This window comes from Cryptomeria japonica, chromosome 9, assembly GCF_030272615.1.
Source record: "Cryptomeria japonica chromosome 9, Sugi_1.0, whole genome shotgun sequence".
Taxonomy (NCBI): domain Eukaryota; kingdom Viridiplantae; phylum Streptophyta; class Pinopsida; order Cupressales; family Cupressaceae; genus Cryptomeria; species Cryptomeria japonica.
This window is the reverse complement of record NC_081413.1, coordinates 726,543,531-726,561,138: the sequence shown is the minus strand read 5'-3', so window position 1 is coordinate 726,561,138 and position 17,608 is coordinate 726,543,531. Positions and strand designations below refer to the sequence as shown.

Sequence of the window (17,608 nt, the reverse complement as noted above, 5' to 3'; positions counted from 1 at the left end):
GTTGGCAAAAAAGTGTAACCCACTATTGTGGGTTCGCCCCTGAATTATCATTCAAAGATAGGATCACACTGAAATCACCCCACAAAATGAACTCTTGCATTGAGAAAGATAGAATGATAGGGAAGATTTCACTTAAGACCTTTAACTTATCTCCTAGTCTTGAAGGGTCATATACATTCATCAAAAGGAAACTTAAATTTGATTACATAATTATTACCTTAAGAAGCATCCAATTTGGGGATGAGTGGAGTACATTTAGAAATTCAAGATAAGAATCCACCAGATTCCAAACCCACTAGTCACACTATAAGTTTACATGCTAAACTCCTTCCACTCCTTGTAGTGGTTAAGGAAAAAATGGATATCTTTAAAGATTTTAATTTGGCTTCCTAAAAAAATATAATATTAACCAACATATTGTCCAATTGACACTTGACCCAACATCATTTGATAGGGAAATTTAATCCCCTAACATTCCAAATATTGTTCTTCATTAATACCTAAGGAAGGGGACTCCTTTAGAATTCATCAAATAATTCTTCATAGTATATTTGCCCTTGATTCATCTCATTCTCCTCTTTTTTCTATTTGTTATTTTTCCTTCCATTCTTATTGCATGAAACCAATATTTGTTTTGATAATCTTCAAGGCCAATTGGCTTATACATAAAAAAAAAAGGGATCCCCATCTCACTCTTCAATTCTTTCTCCAAAGTCGAATGATCTTCTAGGTCCTCATTTTACATCTTTTATTCTTTAACATTTGACTTGGCTCTTTGGGACCATAATGTGGGAACTCTCTTGGGTGGGCTTCCCAGTGCAATGCTTCTCCAAATGATTTTTAAATTTGCAACAAAGACAAAAGGATTGGGTCCTCCACCTCCACTTCTTGAAAGAACTCACCAAAGGAAGTGGATGTTAAGTAATTTTCTTTGGGATCTCATATATTTGAGCCACCTTTATTTGTATGTAGATATGAGTGTGTCGATTGATCAAATCTTTGATCAATTAAATCAACATAACCTAAAATTTTATCGATTTTCATCAAATAGTTGAGAAATTAGTATTCTTCCAAAATATTATAAAGTTGGATGCAACATGAGGCATCTCTAAGAAAGTAGGAAAAATGATAAAAATGGGTTTCCATTTTGAGTATAATTATTTGATCTACATGACTCAATTTATAAAATTGAGTCCCTATCTTCACTATCTTCACTATTCTCAAATTTGAGGGAGAAAAAAACCTTTGCAATAAATTTCACTAAAAGCATCAATCCACGAGTATTTTGAGTCAACTCTTCAATTTGACCTCATGAAAATCTCTTAACAATCCATCTTTCCATGAAATTGCACTCTTGCAAAATCCTAATTGATAAAAAACAAAGAACTAAAAAATGTTACAATTTATAATTGTTGTTGTAGTTTAATAGCTTCCATACATTGACTCAACTGATTCCTAAACTAACTCCTATAACAATGGATCTTGCAACATAGCTGAGACACAACTGAGACATGATTCCTAAACTAACTCCTATAATTGTTGTTGTAGTTTTTTTGCATGGAGATCAATGTCTGTAATTGTCGATAATGGAATAGTGAACATAAATTCACTGGAGTGGCGTTCATGCGTGCAGTATTCTCTTCTGAATGCTTTGCCAATTAATTCACAAAATGATGGGCAATTTCATCATGCAATTCTTTGTATTGTGAATCGTGCGAATAGTTTTTGAGGGCTCTTGATGCATTTTACATTCCTATTCAAGCTGTGGAAATATCAAAATCATATTAGATTTAGTTGGTCACAGAGGAGGAAAAAGAGGGATTTACGAATGAAGACTAGATTTTTAGATGGAACCAACTGCGATCCAGTAGATAGTTGGGGTTATCACATAAGCTACTGAATAGGTACACCTTTGAGGACAAGATGTAAATCATATTGTTTAAATAGTAAGGAAACATCAGTTCGAAATGTTGTTAGACTATTTTACTATCCTTTTTCGTTTGTTATTAGAGCATCAAAGATAAAAACGCATCTAAAGTTGAGGAGAAGTGCTATTTCAAGCTTGCTGCTTGCAGATCACAACTTTTTTCAATTAGTGATGGCGGTGTTAATGTCTTGTGTGAACCCGACAGAATGCTCACCTTGCAATTTTTCAACAAAGGCGGCGGTGGCAAGATCTCAGATATGACCATCTGTGGAGATCGACTCAAAGACACAATAAACGGTAGAGCATCTTTGCAGATGTTGTAGCTGAAACTTTTCTGGCACACACGTATGTAATATGTGTAAGCATAGAAAAGGAATGTGAACTGTTTGACAGAATGCAAACAAAAATTGTTTGCCGGAGGGATATGTAAAATGTTGAAGCACAGACAAGGGGCCTGAACGGTTTATTTTTCAATTGAAAGAGCATTTTTTCTATATATATATATATAGAATGATCAGCATAAAATTAGCCTTAATTATTATCATGTCAATGTTGCATGATTCAAGCAATAAGAAACCAAGCAAAAGGGGTTCAACTTCTACTTCATTCCAAGGTCAATTCCCTCAAATTAGCATAGAAACAAACTTTTTTCAGGATTTTCATGAGTAACTTCCAGTTACTCCACCATATGATTTGCTAATATTATGCTTGATTATCGTGCTTTTTTTATTTGTATTGGAAATTGAGTGATTTCTTTAATGTCTAGTGTTGATACCTTCAATGATGAATATCTCAAAGATTAAGCTAGTTTGTTGTTGGGGGATTAGAAAAGGGAGTGTGTATTTTTAGATGTTCCTTCATTGACTTTTATAGGACTTTATATACAGTGTTACAAAGGGAGATTTTTCAAAAATCTATAAAAGACTCAAGGGAAGCATTCTTAGGGGTTAATGCAATAAATATAGAATCAAGTTATTTTAGTACTTTTTGAATCTTTGTGCTTCACTACAAGCCACCATGACTTATTTTTCAATGATATGCCAACATTACTAAAAGGAAACATGAAATCCATTAGGCCTTTGGGCTTTGTTTGAGTTCACTTTGAATAAATCCAAATTCATCTCCCCCTTAACAAAAGGAGCCATTTATATTTGAATATCTTCATTTGGGTTAGTAAAGGGAGTGGAATATAAGAAGTCTATTTGCTCCTACAATCTTGAATCCCCCTCACTTGCAAGAATTTCACTGAAAAAGAAGATTGATTCAACTCTGATGGGTTTAGGATCAATGAGAGATTCTCCACTAGGAAATTTTGCATAAGTGTTTTTTCTATCTCCTCCTTTCCCTAGTTATGTTGTTAAAAAATTTATGCTCTTTTCATCCTTAGCTAGCTAAATTTCTCAAGATTTTTACCTCTAGATTTTATTTTCCTTTTCTTGGACAATTATTAATTTTGAGATAAAAGATCTTTCTTCATGAATTGATCCTAGTCCATCCCTCTAACTATGATGAATCTAAATTGTTTAGTTCCATTTTTATCCATTCTTTATCAACAAAGTGTTCTTGAAAATTAGAATTATTATTCCAATCTTTATGGATTTTTAAGACAATGAGTTTTTTAGTAGAGCATACATATTGGTGATTCTTATTTCTATAAGCTCACTTCATCAATGTTCGACAAGATCTATGAAAGGTTGATCTTCAAACTACATATTTTTTAAGTTGAAGGTGCATTTGGGCTTAAGATGATCTTCAATGGATTGTAAAGTCAACAAAAGGTGATATTAAACCAAGCATATAATTATTTAACATTTTATAAAATCATTATGTCCAATCCATTTAGGAAATATAAAATTAATATCCAATCTCTTTGCTATTTTACTTAAATTGGGCCTTTTGTTTGTCCATGTGACTATTCCATTCCTAGGTGTTAAATCTAAAACTGTATTCATTTATATAAAGGGACTCAAATCATGACTAAATGTTGTACATACTTCCCTATTTTTCATTTGAGGTTAATATTGTAACTTAAAATATTCACATATCATGTATAATTAATTTATGAGTTTTATAATGTACCATATAATCTCCCATAGTTATCTCCTAATGGTGGGGCACTTAGGTCCTTTTATGGTGAAAATAGAAAATTACAGTTTAGAGATCATTTTATTTGCCTAAAAGAGTTTCCAATTAATTATTTTGTTGATCACACCCACTTCGATAACAAATTGAAACCATGAGAGGAACCTTTTGGTTTGATAGTTGAGGTATACATTCATGATAAAGAGTTTCTCCCAATTTAAGGGAGCAAGCCATCTTGGAGAAAATGAATTGACCAATTTCGGTAAGGTATTTGTAATCTCCTTATTTCAAGTATAATACTTTATGTTGTGGATAATTTTAATTGAGGTTTCCTTAGGCTCAACTAATGCTTTTGGTCTCCCATCTTGGTGCATACGCCCATAATGCCTGCATAAGATTAGTTTTATGTCAATTCCTATTAGCAAGGAATCTACCGGAGCTAGAATTGTGATGAATAACATACCAAAATCCACCACAAAAATTTGCAAAGCTCCTAAATGAGTAGACACACTTGGAGAAAATAATATGAAAAGCCACAACTTTTCTAAATGATCATTACAATAGAATAGGTTAGTGGTTATCATTGAGAGAGAGAGAGAGAGAATTCTTATCCTAGTGGATAATATGTGAAGCTTGCGTGTTTATGGAAAGGAATCAATATTTGCGTGGAAGCTATAATACATGCATGAGGATTCTACCTTCTTTTTGAGTAATGTTATATATAGGTTATGTTGTTGCATAAGCTTGGTTTAAAGAAGTGATTGAAATTGAATTATTGGTAGGATATGCATTCTTGAGTTGATAGAAACTTGATATTCCTTATATGATACATAATTATGTATATATGTATGTAATAGCTAGGATAGTATTATGCTATGAAGTGCATATTTAGAATGTAGGAATGATTGATTTGGTTAATCTTGGGGTTAGGATAATCCATGGATAGGAATAACCTAAATAGACATTCTATCATTTAACCTTGTGGAAAAGGTATGAGAATTGAATTAATGGCTAGTTTACGAAATAGAGCAATGAAGTGGGTGGACATACGACTCTCACTTGAAATACTGGGTGACTAATTCTTTGGCCAAAGTAGTATAGGTTTCCACTGTGTACATTATTGGTTCACTATGATCCAGGTTTACATACTAGACATGGAACACCATACATGTAGGTTTTAGCCAATGTATGGCAGCTCTAGTTATTTAGGACACAACACTATGCTCATAAGGCTGTATTATTATGAGGTCACCAAATCAAACTCTTTGTCGAAGGGTCGGATCGACTCTATTAGAAGAGGAATGGGAGACTGTAAAGTCTTGGTTGGGTGGAAAAACGCTTGAGTGATGCTCTTCCTCATTTAGTCGACGGCCAGTATTTGAAGATGTATGCCAGGAAGGACATCTGAACCATTTTGTATCTTTTATGTTTCTTTAAACTCCTAGAAGCTTTATATGTATTCAAATATTCCTAAAGTAAATGAAAATTTGAAAGGTAAAATGTAAATGCATTCATATGTTTATGAATATGATATTGCATATGATTCATGATGAAATGAAAATTGAAAAGAGATTTATTTCAAATATGTATCTTGTTTTTGAAAGGAAAGAGAAAATCTTTTATTACTCGTATTTTTGCAATGCATTTCTTTCACTTATGGGTTAAAACTTCGTAAATCAAATGGGTAGAACAATGGGCATGTTACATTCAAACCATCAAAAAACTTTATTTTTTATATCAACACCTTATAAACTATCATAATTATTATTTAAATTTAAAAAGAGTTTGCACAATTCAAACTATATATGAAACATTTTAGAAAAACAACATTTAAGATGCAAACTAATTACATAAATAGTATATAAACTAAATCAATAGATTTTATTGTTGATAATTTTTTCTTTAAATTATGCAATTTTTAAGAATTTCACTTTTTAATTCTATGTACTAGAGTTTATTATAAATTCAAATTATAATTCTTTAAAACCAAAATATAAATCATATTTTATCAACCATTTAATGAGTATTAAAACTTGGATTTGATACATGACCTAAAATAATGATGAAAGTGTACTCTTTGCAACATGCACCATTATACCATTATAGTATTGCATCTTACATATAACACATTGTTGTTGTTCATCTTTTTTACATTTTTTTTTCTTCTAAATGTCAAAATTTAATTCACAATATTATATCTTTAAAATTATCCAACCATAAAGCTCTTAATTTTTAACCCTTTTTCTATGTCACAATACAATGTGTCAAAAAAAAATTGAGATTACATGTTGCCATGCACTAAAACATGAATATATAATCCTTAAACCACATGTTTGACAAAGAAATGATTATATTGGTTTTAATGTAAGGTTTTGTAGATCATTGTATTCAACAATTATAGGCATACCATGTTTTTCTTATAGATTATGTGTTTTTGGTTTGATGCATTTTTATTTCTTTATCTAGTTTTCTAATGAATTTCTTTTTATGCAAATATTGAGTAAGCATATTTAAGAAAAAAGTAGATTAGAAATACAATTGTTGAGAAAAAAATTATATTATATAAGTGCTTAATATTATAATTTTTCATATCTATTATGTTAAATATGATATTATATGTTTGTCTTATAATGTTATCTAAATAATTAGATTTATGTCATCATTATCATTTTTTTATGTTCTGCATGAAATCTAAATAATATTATCATGATTAATTATACATATGAACATAAATTAAAATAACCAAACATAAAAAATTAAAACATGTTTAAAATTAAAACAAATTTGACAAAAACTTGAATTTATTCTCACTATTGTGATTAAAATTATATTTACCAAATGTCAAAGCTAAGTGAAACACAATATTTTTCTGAATGAGACTTTTCAAAGAGAGCACTATTGCACTCTTAATTAATGTGTTTATTGTGTTTAGGTGGACAATTTTGGTGGAAAATTCTTTTTACTTGTAGGTAATATCGAAACAGGGGAAGTGGAAAAAATCAACAATAACACATGTTGAATATGAAAATGACAGCTGCGAAGCATTAAATGACGGCTGCTAGGTAGATGTCTAATGTTTGCCATTTGCTTTTCCAAAAGCAATCAAACAGGTGGGAACGCTGTTAATCAAATTTGAATGTTAACAGCGATAATTTTTGAATGGAAACGGACGGAAGTCCGTTAAGAGGGAAAGAATGGGCCCACAACCACCTAAGCAGTCAAAGCTTAGTGTGTGCTGTTTAAGGCTGGCCAGATATTTTGGCTTGAAACAAAAATAGGGATTTTTTTTTAATGGTCACAGTCTGTGGAAGTAGCAGTGTGAGATATGTAAATGCCCATCTGTGACCGCATTTAGAGAATACTAATTAGTATCATTATCTATAATGTGAATGTTTTGACTTGTAAATATGAATTGATGATTGTAATTATTATTATATAATATTTAATAGTGTTATTGCCCTGGTCTCATGGTATTCAACTATACTCTGCCCTTTTTGTTGTTATGTATAGTCTGTGGAATTCATATTTATGGAAAAGGAAGCATATAGGTAACTGAAGAAGTCACAAAGTTAGAGTTTCAAATTGTTTAAATCTTGTTCATGTGTCATACACTTGATCTTTTCATCCATGGAAGAGTATGAACTCAGTCAAAATTCTTGCCATTGTAGTCTTTCTCCTTGGTGATAAAGATGAAGGTTATGTGGGAGATACTAGGGGGCACGTACTTTCTCACTCCATATTTTTTAATTTATTTATTCCATTTCCTTGCCTTTCCTTTTCATAGGAAATAAATGTTTTTTTTAATTTGGGATGATATAAAATATTTGGCAGAGATGAGCTAATATGTTCCAGTTACAATGTTAAAAGAAATGTTGGCAATAAGCTTTAAAACATATATTTTCATTCAGAAACAATTTATTTAGTGAAAGGAAAGTCAAAGGTGGGATTAGATGTGGGAAGTGATAAATTTTGGTTTGATGATGATAATTTTTTAGCGATGGAAGATAAGATTGAGGCATTGCCACATCACACACTATGTTTCAAAAAGAAGATGTCTAATTTTGTACGACTTAAATGGTAACTATGATTTTATTGGCATGATAAGTCGAGGTGAATTGAATTGCAAAAGGTAGAGCTAGAGCAATGTTGGGAAAATCCCTTCTATGTTTGCAACAAAAGTCAAATATCAAGAGAGTTGGCAAGGGAAATTGTGCTAAATTATATGTGAACAACATGGATTACAAAAACTTCATCCACACTTGACAAATTGTTGCCTTGCTTGACACTGAAAGCACAACAATATTGAGGGTAGGATTTCAATAACTTCATGTGCAACTCATTACACATTGAGATTTCAATAACTTCATGTGCAACTCATTACACATTGAGATTTTCCCTGGCTCTAATTAAGTTTGTTGATGTTCAAGAGTGCAAGAGCTAAGACAAGCCATTCCTTGGCAATAAGATCGATATCTGGTTACATAACTCTAGTGATGTATTCTCTCTACCTTTCTTTGTGCATAGTTATTTGTAATAATTCCCTGTAGCATGTGAGTGTTGTTTCCTGTGCTTTTATGTGTTTAATTTGAATACCTTGTTATGACTAAGTTTTCTTAATGTAATTTAAAAATTAAATCATTGTTTGCACGGTGAATGGTGTTTATACAATTTAAGTTTTAATTATTTTTTAATATATTTAATATTAGTTGATAAATTTTACGACTTGTAGGAATTGTTGATAGTTGATGTTAAAAATAGTAAAATTGATCGGGTTATAATTATAGTTACGATTCAATTTTACTCTTTTTGATAATGATCCGTCTCGACGTATTTTACATATATTTTGTAAAATATAGGTATACTAGTAATAAATAGATTCAAAATACTGGTAACATAGTAATGACATAAGAAGAATAAATAATATGTAATATTAAAATAGAGTTATATAAAATATCAAAAGTAAATGGTAATTTATGCACTCTTTATTGGTATTTCCTTGTATTTAAAGGTGCTCAATTTTATTCATTTAGAAACATTAGAAAAATATTGAGTATTGTGTACATTTAATAAAGGAGTATGCTAGAAACACTTCAATTGGAGCATCTAGAAAGAATCTAATTTTGTATTGCATCATTAGGTAGAGCATTTACATGCTTGAAGATTGTATTCCTTCAATTGTTAGCATGTTTGTAAATCCAATCTATTTCAAGGGTTGAACCTATGAGAATGTGTTCCTTAATGATATAAAGGCCCTCTAAAGGTATTCTTAAATACCACTGGTTATATTTTAGCGAAACAAGTGTTAGAGAATTTGATGAAACATATTGTGAAAGTCATAAGTTATAAAATTAGATCCCTAATTGTAATTGATTTAAATCTATAAAATTGACCTAGAAAAAGTTGGTCTTTATGTATAATTTGAAGCAAAACACAAACAAATAAAAATCCAATTCTAATTACATAGCAATGAGATTTTCAAAAAACACAGAAGCAAAAAACCAACACATGAAGAAGCGAATGGAGCAGAAGAGCGAAAAATTGCAGAAGTGCGAATACCCGCAGGATGGCGATGAAAGGCAGAAGTGCGACAGGGCTAAACCTCTCTTAAAAAACCCAGAAAGATGGCGAGTGGTTGAATTGGACTGCAATTCTCATGGGTCTCCTTGTAGAAATCAAAGGTCAGAAACACGAACAAAGTCAAATACATACGATTTGGATGAATCACAGAATACGGTGAATGCTTTTCGGGGGATAGAGATTGATTTAATTGAGGAACTTGATGATGAAAGCGATGCATGGAAGAATCATGCTATCATCGCTCGATTCGTGGGACCAAAATTCCCAAGGAACACCATTAGATCGTGGATAATTGAAAATTGGGGCAAGCACGTTATGGTGAAATTTTTACCTAAAAACTTTTTTGTTGCTATCTTCAAAGACGAAGCAGAACGAGATAAAACCCTAGGTTTGGAAAATTGGTTCCTGGATAATCATCCGTTATATCTTCAACCTTGGACTCCTAACTTCGATCCCACTCCATTAGCAATCTATGACAAACCTGTATGGATCAGATTATACAGTTTGCCAATTGAATACTGGAATGAATCATGTTTGGAGAAAATCGGCAAAACTTTAGGTTCGCTATTAGAATTCGATGAAGATATAATAGAAAATGATTTGTACACTTATGCCAAAATGAAGATTGTGGTTGTTAAGATGATCCCCTCTTCGGTTTTTCTTTTTATTGCGAACGAAAGATGGGAACAACAAATCAAAGTTGAAAAGGAAATCATCTCTTGCGCCAGATGTGGCAGTAAGATGCATAATATGGATTGGTGTCAATTATATGTTTGAAAGGCACACCCCAAATAACACATTACGACTAAACAAGTTTGGAGGAAGAGGGCGGATATCCCATCGCATAAAATCCTGCTCATAGAAGGGCCGAAACCCATAGGTAATCCCCCAATAAATGAATCTGAGCTTCCTATCAATGCATCTCCGATTGTTCACAAGATTTCTGGAACTAACAATGGGGAGGATACTTGTAAGGAAAATATCATTCCTGAGGGGAAGTTGACTCCTGTTCTGAATCCATTGATGCTGAAAGTATTGATGACGAATTGGATATGGTTGATCCTAGATGTATAAGCCAAATGACACACTCTCTTCTTGGTAATTCCAAGCGAGGGAGAAAAAGCAATAGGGCTGTGTGAGAAGAAAGAGCAAAGGAAAAAGAGATAGTCAGTGTTATGGATTTTTGGAATAGATCCAAGGGAGGAGACCCCTCCCTTGGAAGACAATGAGGATCTCCTCTTGGAATGTCAGGGGCTTGTCTGTCCCTGACAAAAGACGTTTGGTCAAAAGGATTTTGACAAGACTCAACTCAGATATTATTCTACTTCAGGAAACCAAGCTCAACAGTGAAAAGGCTATCAAATTTATAAAATTCTGTTTTAGATGGGAAGGTCTCTTCCAAGATGCACGTGGCTCTGCGGGTGGACTTGGTATTTTATGGAATCCTTCTATCATTGATGTAACACCAGTTTATTCTTCTGATCACTGGATGGTGGTGAATGTTAAACATAAACCCTCAAACCTCTGCTTTCCCTTGTTCAATGTGTATGGTCCATCAGATCTGATGATAAACTCAGAGTATGGTCTGAAATTACGAATCAAGCTTCCCTATTGGATTTGGTTAATCTCATGGTGGCTGGAGATTTCAATGCTCTTCTTGATATTGATGACAAGGAGGGTGGCCTTAGGAAACCAACAAAAGTGATGGAGGACTTCCGCGACTTTGTTGCCAATTGCAGGCTGTTTGACATCATTCTGAAAAATAGGAATTTCACATGGACAAATAGAAGATTGAATTTTTCCAAGATCTCAGAAAGACTTGATTGGTTATTTGTTGGGGAAGGATGGCTGAAGGGTGATCAATCTCTAGAGTCTTCTATCACTCCCCAGGTTGGATCTGACCACTTCCTGATTACTCAATCCATTAATCATGATTCACTTGAACATAAAAATTATTTCAAACTATTAACTATGTGGTGGAGGGACCCGAATTTCAAAGATAACATCCAAATGTGGTGGAATGAAAGTAACATGTTTTCTGCTTCTCCTAGCTTCACCTTCACAAAATGAATGTAGTTCTTGAAAAATAAGATAAAGATATGGAATAAAGCTTCTTTCAAGAACATTTTTGAAGAAAAAAATCCAAATTGAGGAAGAGCTTGATGCGTTAGGCGATCTGGTTATGAATCATAGTATGACAAACACTGAATTTGAACTTGAAAAAAGTCTTAAAGATCAATATGCTGAAATATTAAAGAGGGAAGAGACCTACTGGAAGGAAAAATCAAGAGAACTATGGATTACTGATGGGGATCTTAATACAAAATTCTTGCATGCATTCTCGAAAGCTAGGCGAATCTATAATAGAATTGACTCCATCAAGGATGAGTCTGGGTCCATGAAGAGATCGACAAAAGATATTGAAATAGCTGCCCTGGATTACTTTATTGGTATTCTTGGTAAAGCCGAGGTGATTTGTGACAACTCTGGTCCCTAGATTGCTGATATTATTGATCCTATCATTGATGACACTGACTGTGAAATGCTAGCTGCTCTCTATACGCTGGAAGAAGTAAAAAAAATGCCACATTTTCCTTGCATCCGCACAAGGCGCCTAGACTTGATGGGATTATGACGAAATTATTCCAGAACTGCTGGGATCTGTTTGGAATGGACAATTGGAAAATTGTGGAGGAGTTTAGAAAGAAACAAAAATTTGTAAAGGAGATTAATCACACCATCATCACTTTGATCCCGAAGAAACCAGATTGTGTAACAATGAAGGACTATCGCTCAATTTCATTATGTAACACAATATATAAAATAAACTCCAAAGCTATGGCTGAGAGACTCAAAAGGTTGCTACCTAAATTAATCTCAGAGAATCAAAATGGGTTTACCCCTGGCCGGGAAATTGCTGATAGCATTATTTTGGTATCCGAAGTGCTGCACTCACTACACAATGAAAAAATCAAAGGTATGGTCATTAAACTAGATGTGGCAAAAGCCTACGACATGGTTAATTGGCAATTTCTTATTAATGTTTTGGAAAGATTTGGCTTCCTGTGCAAATGGATGGACTGCATTCAATTTTGCATCTCTACGGTCAATTTCTCAATCCTTGTCAATGGGAATGTATGTGGCTACTTTGGTGTTGAAAAAGGTCTGAGACAAGGAGATCCCCCATCCCCCGCTCTATTTGTATTAATGGCTGAAACTCTGGGTAGATTTATTAAGAAAAAACATTGTGATGGGTTATGGAATGGTGTTATTATTTACAACCAATTTGAACCTATAACACATTCTCAGTTTGTCGATGACACTATTGTTTTTGCGGAGGCCTCCATTAATGAAGTAAAGAACATTTCAGAGACCCTGAATATATATTCCAAGATGTCTGGGCAGGTGATGAACAAGGAAAAATCTCATCTCTACTTCTTCAACACCAACAAAAGGACGCAAAGTCGAATTGTGCAACCGTTGGACATATATATATATCTGAATTACCGTTGAAATATCTAGGGGTTAATATTGACAAAGGTTGCAGATAGAATCAAATATGGCGGGATGTATTTGGTTCATGCCGCCATATTTGATTCATGCCAAGCTAAAACAAATTTATGGAAAAACAATTGGTTGTCACAAGCTGGAAGATTAACCATGATCAAATCTATCCTTTCGGCCATCCCAATATACAGTATGTCATGTTTTAAATTACCATATGCTGCTGGGAAAAGTATGGATAATTTACTCAGAAATTTTGTTTGGGATGGTGCAAAGGATACACGGAAAATACCTCTCCTAAACTGGGAGACCATGTGTCTTTTAAAAGAAGATGAGGGGGCTAGTTTGAGGAAAATGTCACTGCAAAATCAGGCCTTGAGTGCAAAATTAACTTGGAAAATGTATAAGCAACCTCAAAAACTATGGTGCAGACTGTTCCAAAAGAAATATCTTGATTCTGAGGATCCATCAAGAATCCTTTCCATTGCAAACTCGGCTCGGGGATCTACTACTTGGAATTTTTTATGGGATTGTAGAAATATAATAACTGATCATTTATCATGGCAGAGTGGTAATGGTAGGAAGGCCCTATTCTGGAGGGACTCTTGGGATGGGCTGTCAGCACTGATCGACTTGATTGAGGATCAAGAATGGATTTACCTTGTTGAAAACAGTATTGGAAAATATGCCCATAATTATTTTGAGGAGATGGCTGAACCGTGCAGTTACAGAATATGGAAAAGGATCACTATTGGTAACCCTGCCTTATGTGGGAAAGTGTGGGATTTAATTAAAAACGGATGCTTACCTATCTCACATGAGGAAGATTACGTGTTTTGGTGTGCCTTGAAATCAGGAGACTACAGTGTCAAATTGGGATATGAGATTCAAAGAATACGTGGGAATAAATCTGACTGGCCACATATGCTCTGCTGGAATAAGTGGGTCCTCCCAAAGGCAGGTGCCTTTATATGGGTTACATTACATGGAAGAATTTTAATGGGGGATTGGTTGCAAACCATTGGCATTGCAGGTCCAAATAGATGTATCATGTGCGGATCAGATGAAGAAACTGCCAATCATCTACTTTTCCGCTGTCATGTGGCTGACGAATGTTGGAATTGGTATCTGGACAAAATCAATTTGAGAGTTGCTAGAAATGAATTTCTGAAATATTTTCTAATATCCTGGCCAACGAGATTGAAATCGAGATGGAGTAACCTCTTCCTAATTGGCCCCTCAATGATCGTCTGGCATATTTGGAAAGAAAGAAACAAAAGGATATTTAAGGACTCCTTGCTTACTGTGGATGGGCTTATCAAGAAAATCAAATTTTCTATTGAAGAAGTGATAAACGACAAGATTAATATTGGTTTGCTGACCAACTATAATGATTGGGATCGAAAGATGGAAGACTATTGGTCACTCAAGATTCCAAATGCTTTTGGTTTGCTTAAAAAGTTAAATCGGACAGGAAATCTATCAAATGGGAAGCCCCCCCAATTGGTTGGGTTAAACACAATTTTGACAGAGCATGCAAAGGTAATCCTGGTTCCTCTAGAATTGGCACCATTATTCAAAATGAGAATGGGGAACTCCTACAAGGAATCTTCAACGGAATTGGCTGTGTTACCAATAACGTAGCTGAGATAAGAGCTCTTGAAGTTGGACTTGATCTTTGTATTCAATCTGGTCACCCCAGGGTAATAATTGAAGGTGACTCTCAGATTATCCTAAATGGACTTTACAATTCAAGGTTTCAGAACAGGGATTTAAATAAATGGATACCATGCATCAATTCCCTTCTTGGTTCTATTCCTATGTTTGAAATTAAGCACAGGTTTTGAGAGGGCAACCGAACTACCGATTACCTTGCAATCTGGGAGTTGATATGAGTTACGACAAAGTCATTTTCAATTAGAATTCGGTGTTAGATGGCATCCTAGAGCAGATTCAGAAAGACAATATTACTACCCCATGCGAAGGTATTGGATAATCAACATAATTCTTGGGAGATCTTTGCTCGATCCATGAGCAGATGTGTCCTCTGGTGGTCATTTGCTTTGGCTACAGCTGTCGTTTCAATCCAGGAATATTGGATCATGGTACTACGACAATCTCAATCTCTCTATTTTGACGGCAAATTCAGATATCACATGGACTGATTTTGGCCATTCCATTTGGATTGCAATTTTAGTCTTTGGGATACTTCATCATTTCCTTGCTGTGGTCTCTGTTTTTTGGGAATGCTTCTGGCCGAATTAGCATCGCCTATTTCGGGTGTTAAATCATGAATGGGATCCATTTCATGCTCCTACCTGTGCTCGTTTATAAATTACCTCATGGTAGTGTTTATCCCCAGTCGACGGGCTTGAGAGATCTGACATTGGTGTGATGCCTTCATCTATGATGAGGTTGTTCTTATGCCTTTGGTTGATATTATTGACTCTGGTGAACATGCGGTTGAGATTTTCAATGGTTTCATTAAGCCATTCATTGGAGATAACATTGCCAATGCCATCCCCAACCCGGAGGAGGGTACCAAGGTGAGCATACTGAAGACTTACTTCCAGCCAGAAAACTTACTTTCCTCTGACTTCGAGGAGGGGGTTGACACTAAGGAGGATGACAGCGACAACTTTGTTGATAGTGACAATGTTCGTGAGTTGGCACGACGGGCTGTGAAAAGGGAGGAGCGTGAAAGGATGAAAACGTTTGGAGAAAATGCATGGGAAGTCTTCCGGTGCGCTGTGATAAATGGGAATATGGCCCCTTTCAGAAGACTGGCCGATTCTGATGATTGGTGGCTTTCGGGGCAATCAACTGCCAATGTCATTAATGTGGGGGAATATGCGGCAGTGACATATCAGGCTATATTTGGAAATATGTAGTTGGTCTTCTATGGCGCGTGCTTTTGATCATATGTAACTTGTAACTGTCGTATTAGGTAGTTTAAGTTTGGTTTGTCTATCAAGCATGCTCTTGCTTGAATATTATGTAACCTTATATTTTAAAGTAATAGAGGGAGCTATCCCCATTAAAGATAGCACTTACCTTAAAAAAAAAACAAAAAAAAAACATAGCAATGAGATTTAGAAATATATTAAAAACATCTATCTTTCAACCTAAAGTTAAATATCCCTATACATTTAGCAACCATTGATTTCTAAACAATAATAAAAATTATGAAACATTCTCTTTGTTTATATTTCATGGTGATTGAACTCACCAATCAAATTTCCATATAAAATAAAAATAAAAATAACAATAGAAAACGTTATACATAAAGATAGTATTCAAATTTTAATACAAGACTTTCAAATATACGCTCACATCTAATTCATAATAATTGTATGTCTAATATTTTAAAATTCATATTCATTAAGTGCATCTTATTATAAATTATTTAAACATGTTTATAATTAGATTTTGATATAAATTTACTTTGACATTTTTAATCGAATTTTATAAAAAAACAAATAAATAATATTACTACATCGTAACTAAGTAAAGTAAAACAAATATAACACAACAAAACTAGGAGAAGCATACCAATAGCCCTGTTATAGCTAACTTCGCGCATCCTCATATCCTAAATGGTACATTGGATTTCGATCATTTTTTTGGTTGTCTCCATATGCGACTTAACTACTTATAGCTACTGTTCTAGCGTCTGGCTAGTAACGAGGTATGTTGTGGGATTCATTATGCATGCAAAGGTCAAAAAGTACACATTTCAAAATGTTGACTGATACTTACTTAAAAATGTCCAATAACTGTGTACTTAAGATTGCCAAAACTTATGCACAAATGACCTAGTGGTTGTGCATAAATGCTGCAATAGTCGTACACAAATGAACCAATTATAAAACAAAGACAATAAAAAATAAACAGCTATTGATACATGTAAAATTTATTAATGAAATATTACTATAATTTTTTTTTCTTTCTTTAAAATTAATAACGAAAATTGAATTCATTGAGTACATAATTGCTGGGATGCATAGGGCCATTATACTCTTCCCCTATGTAATTTAAGAAGCGCACAATATTATCTTCAAGTATTACATTTGATGAAAAAACGAAAAAAATCCGTAAGATAATATGTTGTATTTCATTGAGCCGTTAACATTTAATTGACTCTAAACACATCTATCTGATGGTTGCAAACTTGCAGGAGAATCATGAAAATCCACCGAAAGAATGTGGTGAATTTTGGTTGGACAAAGACTTGGGTTAACTCCTACTCTTTAACGACCAACTAATAGTAGATATGTGTCCGTTACAAAAATTGGAGGGAAAAAATAATCTATAAATTTTGTGTCGTACAAACCCTAAACCATTGTCTTTTACCATTCTATTCTTGTTGCAGGGAGAGAGGAGCAAAAAGAAGGATAGGGCGGTGGAAGCCATAGCAGGAGGCTGAGAGGCCGCATGGAGGGTCGTGACAGAATCGTACATGAAAGAATCGATAGGCAGAAAAGAAAGGGAAATGATTTTTCTGGATCTTTGAAAGGA

General features: G+C 33.9%; 1 protein-coding gene across 1 annotated transcript; it reads left to right on the top strand.

The window, feature by feature from the left end:
- Positions 1-11,215: 11,215 nt before the first annotated feature.
- Positions 11,216-12,083, top strand: LOC131858612 (uncharacterized). Its single transcript, XM_059211909.1, has 2 exons — positions 11,216-11,476; positions 11,721-12,083. Exons 1-2 carry the CDS (start codon positions 11,216-11,218, stop codon positions 12,081-12,083), a joined length of 624 nt encoding a protein of 207 aa, XP_059067892.1.
- The last annotated feature ends 5,525 nt before the right edge of the window (positions 12,084-17,608 follow it).

Bases quoted from the DNA above. Each gene is read 5' to 3' on its own strand.
- LOC131858612 (XM_059211909.1), top strand. From the start codon at position 11,216: ATGGTGGCTGGAGATTTCAATGCTCTTCTTGATATTGATGACAAGGAG. The intron at 11,477-11,720 runs GTTGGATCTGAC...ACATTTTTGAAG, and splicing joins AGTCTTCTATCACTCCCCAG to AAAAAAATCCAAATTGAGGA.